A 6,302-nucleotide genomic window follows, 5' to 3' on the forward strand; every position below is an offset into this window, starting at 1 on the left:
TGCACCAAGATTAAAAACAATTAAAAATATCAATGATTTTTTATTTATTTTTTTTTTTTTTTACATTAACTTCACAGTATTTGTTTGTAGTAGAAGACAAATCCAGTGTTTAAAATGTGGCGCAGAACCATCCCCTACCAGGATGGCCACTGCCCCGCAGTGAAACAGTTTGTGAAAAGACAAGCCGAAGTGTGCAATGTTTTTAGTACTTCTCTGTAGAGCTTTGAAACCACTTTGAAAACACGCTCAGAGCTATTGCAACTCGGAGACACAGAGAGAGAGCCAAAAAAAGTCACCTTAAGGACAAAAATAAGTGCAAACGTCTTTACTTTAGAAATTCAAGCTATGAGGAGTGGGAACACAAATACCAGACGATGAGAACAGTGTGTTTATGATGTAGTAAAGAATGAGAAAGTCTTTTTTTTTAAACTTTCGCCCCATATTCACTGCAGTACAGAGCATGCTCATAGCATCAGTTTAATGAATTATTCCTATACTAGCATCAGACACAAACTTGTTTAAACTTTTCCCTGCTCCATACACTAGCGATGTCTTATGGCACATCCTATTTTATGATCTTAAAAAAAAAAACAACAGAAACTGAAGACTGAAATGCAAAAAGTGTCACAAAAATGCAAAATTAAGAGATTATCAGCTTCAGTAATGCTGACTCTACATTAAACTGCTTACATGTTGTTCAACATGCAAAAACATTGTTATAAAATTTAAAGTGTAAATTAACTAGTTTTGAAATAGATTAACAGTAATAATTCCACTTCAAAAAAAAAATCTAATAAATACTATATCAAGTATCTTCAGGAGAAAAAAATAACTTAATTTTAGTAGAAAGAAAAATAACTTAATTTTAGTAGATTTTGTTCAGTGCTATTTCCAATCACAGCAAAAAGGAGAAAAAAAAAAGAAAAAGCTGATTAAGTAGAATAAGACCACAGTACCAAAGCCACTTATGTTCAAGATACAGTACTCTCCCACAACTTCCATATGTAACAGGTTCAGCAAAAATATTTTACAGTAGACAAATTAGACTGAAAACAAAACCCAAAACTATAAATAGAAGCAAAATTTCACATTACATGTACATTCATAGTTTAAGAGATGAATAAGAGGAGGCTGTAACAATCTTGCTATTTTTTTTTTTTTTAAGGGGAAGTACTTATAAAATAAAATAAAAAAAATCCCATATTATTTATGTAGGTAGTGCTCAGGTTTTGGACCAGAAGGGGAAGGCATTAGGCAATTCTTTCTTTATAAGATGAAATACAGTATTTTAAGCACAACTTAAAAAAAAAAAAAAAAAAATCAAACTCAGTGCTTCATGTTCATTTAAAAATAAACATTTGTTTCACAAAAGACATAATCCAGGAGTGTGAGGAAGGATGGGGAAGCAACAGTAACGCAGCAGAACGACATTCAAAACCCTCAGATATTATTATTATATTTCAGTCCCACATACACGTACCCTGAATGGATAATTTGACTGGAAAGGAATAATCCGATATTTACTGACATGCACAGCCCAAAGGATGCTCTATTAGGCAAGTAATTGAGTTACTGTGTTTGGAGTAAAACTGGTTATGGTTACAGGCAGCCTCAGTTCACACACACAAAAAAAAACAACAACACGAACAATAATAATTAAAAAGTGAAAGATAAAACCACCCCAAGATCCAAAAACCTCCCCGGAGAAAGGTGGTGATTTGACCGGGTGGGGGGAAAAGTTAGGCCACGCTTTCCCTCCAACGCTTCCTCTTCCAACTGCCCCTTAGCAGCAGGGATTGCACGGACCTGGGCCCAGAGGGATTACCAACTTCATTTAAAAACCAAGAAATAAAACCGTGAGCTGCCGGCGGCAGCCTCCCAGCAAACTTCTCGGAGAAGACAGCGAGAGGGGCATCTCCTCGGATGCTCAGCACCGGGTGCCCAGAGCAGGGGGAGCCCAGCAGCCGGCCAAGGCCAGACAGGGGGTGCTGGCCCCTTCCCATCACCAGAGCCACACAATCCCCTGCTGCCACCTTCGCACCAGGAGTGGGGTTGTCCCCGCACACCAATGAGGGGATGCAAACGTTCACGGAGTGCAGGATTTCGGACCCGTGCTAGCGCACATCCCTCGGCAGCCGAGGAGCGAGGCCGCTGTGGACGGGCTTTTTTCAAGCCACGAAGCAGCTCCGTGCTCTGCTGTAGGCAAGCGCATGGGTGGGAAGGGAAACTAAGGCAAGCCTCGAGGCAAAAACTTCTCATTCAGATTGCAGGACTGATTGCAGAACTATTCCAACATAATTAAAAAAAAAAAGCCAACGACAACAACAACAACAAAGTGACTAGTACCAAAGGTGTATCCAGAAATTCTCCCCCCTTCCCCTTTATCTTTTGGGCCAATTTGAGGTCTCTTCCAGCTCTATGAAATAAGACTACAGCCTGTTAGAGATACACGCAGAGAAATTTCCCTACGCTGAAATGTGTTTAAGCCATCGGTCGTCTCTTCGGATGTTTCTACGCACTACGCAGACGGCATCAGGGAAGCTTAATGGAATCCAAGTATTTCTCCGGAATTTACTTATAAGCAATCTTTCTTCAAACTAAAAATAAAAAGAAAAAAAAAACACAAAAAACACACCCTGACCACGAAGCAAGTACTTCCAGCATGAAAACAGATACTAAATCATTGCAGAATTACTTAGATCATTTCACATTAATAATGTAGCATGGGTGCGCAAGAAAAGACCTGAAGGGAAGGAGGCAAGGGACGGGGGAGATGGAGAGGTGGAAGGATTGCATTAAAAGGCCTCTGGAGTGTATACCTCTGCATCTTTTAAAGATCATATACCTGAAGTGAATATCACCAAAATAAAGGAAGAAAAAAAGAAAAAAGGAAAAAAAAAAAAAAAAAGAAAATTCAGATGCTGCCTTTTTTTCCTGTTTTGTTTTAAAAGGGCCGGGGGACGCGGGGGAAAGGAGAAAAAACGACGTGTCTCAAACCACCAAGGACTTTACAAGGCCACAATGAAATTTGCGGATATGTCTGTATAAATCCCCCGACTGCGTGAACCGTCTCTCGCACCATTTGCACCCGTGGGGCTTCTCCCTGGTGTGCACGACCGCGTGGCGGCTGAGGTTGTGGGAATACTGGAAGCTCTTTCCGCACTGGCCGCAGGTATAGGGCTTCTCGCCCGAGTGAGTCCTCTCGTGTCTCTTGAGGGTGTACATGCAGGAGAAAGTCTTTCCGCAGAGGGTGCAGGTGGGCACCGAGCCGTCGGGCGACAGCCGGGTCCGCGAGCCGTCCTTGTCGCGGAAGTGGGAGCTGAGGTGCAGCTGGAGGATGTGCGGGCTCGGGAACACCTTGCTACACAGGGGGCAAATGCAGATATGCCCGGGAGGCACGAGCACGCCTGAGGAGATGTCCGACGAATCCATGTCATCCTCGCTCTCGTCTCGGTCTTGATCTATATCCTCCTCTCGGGCATGAGAGCTGCCATTCCCCGCGAACATGTGTCCTAACCCTGTCACTAGGCTTTTGGCTGAATTCCCAAAATGCTGACTCTCCGGACTCCTGGCTTCGCTGTCCTCCTGATCTGACAGCAAGTCTTGTTCATCTTTAACAAGTGGCTCGGTACCCTGCTGCTGGCTGTCGGAAGCCAGCTGTCCAAAGACATAGGAGGGGTGTAAGGAATCTCTCCCCGGCACGGGCTTGAAAGACAAATCCAGCGCGCAGTCCACATCACCCGAAGCCAGGGTATGGTTAACAGACCTTTGGGACAAAGGTCCTGTGGAACTATTGACATTAGCCTTTGTTTTTCCAGCTGCTGCGGCGCACGATTCTGCCTCTGTCGGCGCAGAGCTGACACTTATATGATCAGAGGACCAGGCAGGGTGACTGCTGACCTTTTCTTTGCCTGCCGCTCTGTCGTATTCTGCAACGCTGAATTTTTGTTTGTTTCCTGGGTCAAACTCGTGGACCAGGGGCGCTCCGGCGTCTAGAAAATGCTCCGCTTTCTCCAAACCGGCCACCTCATCATTAATCTTCTCCTCCGGACATAATTCTTTATCTTTCAACTTGCCCTTGCAGACTTTCACAATGTCATACATGTGGAGGTAGCTAGCAGCAGCCAGCACATCTTCCACCGGGAGACTGTTGAATTCCAGCTTTCCCTCGTACATGAATTCGAGCAGCAGGCTGAAGGCAGGGGCTGTGACAATGTCACTGTTCAGATGCACAATATCCCTTTTGTCTAACTGGTCCCTGTAGAAAAGATGGAAGTACATACTGCAAGAGGCAAGAACGGCTCTGTGAGCTCTGAATTGAGCTTCTCCAACTAAAACAGTACAGTCACACAGGAAGCCCTGGTGACGCTGCTGACTCAGACACTGCAGCAACTGGCGGCTATGGTCTGGAAACTCCATTCTTCCTTCATAACCTGTTCAAAACAGGAAAAACTTGAATGCTACTGTAAACTAAAGCCTCCTAGCAGCTGTAACAAACAGATCGGCTTTTTGGTAACACAAGCCAAAGAAACAGCCTTGGAGATAACGTTTACTGTTAATTGTCTGTAATAGTTTTATTAAAGGGGGGGGGAGAAGAAAAAAAAAAAAAGAAGAAAACAACACAACATGCTTCTCATCCTTTCGCACCTGCTCCGAACAGGAAAAACTTGATTGTAAGTAAACAAAAGCTAGTAAAGCAGCAGCCCCTCCAACCTTTGTTTCTCCCACTAAGCACTTTAATAAAATTAAGAAGAGGCAAGAAAAATAAATAAATAAAAAGCACAAACTCCCAGGCTCTCTTCCCAGCGACGCTAACTCGGGGCATCTTTTAATAAAGCGCATTACCCCCGTCACGCACACACACACAATTTAAACTTTATCCCCGCTCCTCATGCACGGAATCACAACAAAACAGCCGCGGCTCGCTCCGGGGAAGCGGCGTTTTCCCAGGCACGGAGGAGGAGGAGGAGGAGGAGGACGGGGATGGAGGCAGAGCAGCAGCAGCAGCACCCCGCATGCAAAACGAAGGGGAAAAAAATAAATTAAAAAAAAAAAAAAGGCGGAAAAAAAAAAAAGTTTCCGTTGAAGTTATTAAAGGGCAAGGAGGAAAATAAGAGGCGGGAGGGCTGGGGCTGCCCGCCGGGTCCTTACCTTCCCGCGGGGCCGGGGCGCGGAGCCGGGCAGGGGGAGCGCGGAGCGGCCGCGGGTGCGTGCGCGAGTGCAAGCGAGGCGCGGAGGGAGGGAGGGAGGGAGGCTGGAGGGAGGGAGGCTGGGAGGGAAGGAGGAGTGCTCGGTTTGCTAATTACACCGCAAGCTGGAGAGTCAGCTGCTCTGACTTCACTGCGATGGAAATGCTACCTCCAGCTGTGCGCCTTTTAATGCCATATGTTACTCCAAATCTCGCTACCAGCCAACCACAGCTTGCTGCCTTTTAAAGTTCCAGCAGCCCCATTTATAGCCCGCGATTAAATCCCACAAACTTGCCCCGAGCCCGCCCCCCCCCCCCCCTTTCCCAGCGGTGCCCCCCCCCGCACCTCCCTCCCCGGAGTTGCTCCCCGCAGCACCGCCGTGACCTTCGCCTGCGCCCGGCTCCGCGCACCAAATGGAGGGGGGGGGGACCCCGCGCAACCCCTCCGGGGCGCCTCCCTACCCCTCGAGCACCCCCAAAAAGCCTCTGGGAGCACTCCCCAACTTTGCAGGGAGCGTTTTTCCCTCTCGTCCCCCCAGGGGAAGGGGAGGCGGGGGCAGTTTGGGGGGGGTCCCGCTACTCACCGAGGCGCGGCGGGGCTGCGCGGCTGCATGCGGGCGCTGCGCGGGGGCTCCGCGGGCGCGGCGGCGCGGCGGGGCTGCGGAGCAGGTTGGTCGCCGGCCGCTCTCGCGATATTTGTCCTCCCGAGCCGCGGGGGGGGTGCTGGTGGTGAGTGTGCAAACGAGTGTGCAAACGTGGGGGGGGGGGGGGAAACGCGTGTGCAAGCGTGCGTCCCCGCCCGGCGCACACAATAGCCCCCCGGCGCCCCGGCCAGCCCCGGCGGCCGGTGCGCGGTGCCGGCTGCGCCCTCCCCTCCTCCTCCTCCTCCTCCTTCTCCTCCTCCCCGCTGCCCTCCTCTTCCTCCTCCTCCTCCTCTCCCCTCCCTTCCTCCCCTCCCCGCCCGACCGCTGCATTGGCCCCGCCGCCGTCCCGCTCCCAACTCGGCCGCGGAGCGGGGCGCGCACCCCCGGGGGCTGGCGCGGAGAGGGGACGGGGACCGGGACCGGGACCGGGACCGAGCAGCCCCGACCGTGCGCTCCCCCGCTCTTCGGCT

The 6,302-nt window shown here is 49.3% G+C and overlaps 1 protein-coding gene across 2 annotated transcripts; it reads right to left on the reverse strand.

The window, feature by feature from the left end:
- Positions 1–314: 314 nt before the first annotated feature.
- Positions 315–6,078, reverse strand: ZBTB42 (zinc finger and BTB domain containing 42). Of its 2 annotated transcripts, none has more exons than XM_040559058.1 (2): positions 5,773–6,078; positions 315–4,433 (listed from the first exon to the last, which is right to left on the reverse strand). In XM_040559058.1, exon 2 carries the CDS (start codon positions 4,417–4,419, stop codon positions 2,992–2,994), a length of 1,428 nt encoding a protein of 475 aa, XP_040414992.1. In that variant the 5' UTR covers positions 4,420–4,433; positions 5,773–6,078; the 3' UTR covers positions 315–2,991. The 2 variants fall into 2 exon arrangements, with proteins under 2 accessions (XP_040414992.1, XP_040414993.1); XM_040559059.1 differs by lacking the exon at positions 5,773–6,078 and adding an exon at positions 5,152–5,301.
- Positions 6,079–6,302: the final 224 nt, after the last annotated feature.

This window comes from Cygnus olor, chromosome 5 (assembly GCF_009769625.2).
Source record: "Cygnus olor isolate bCygOlo1 chromosome 5, bCygOlo1.pri.v2, whole genome shotgun sequence".
Classification (NCBI taxonomy): domain Eukaryota; kingdom Metazoa; phylum Chordata; class Aves; order Anseriformes; family Anatidae; genus Cygnus; species Cygnus olor.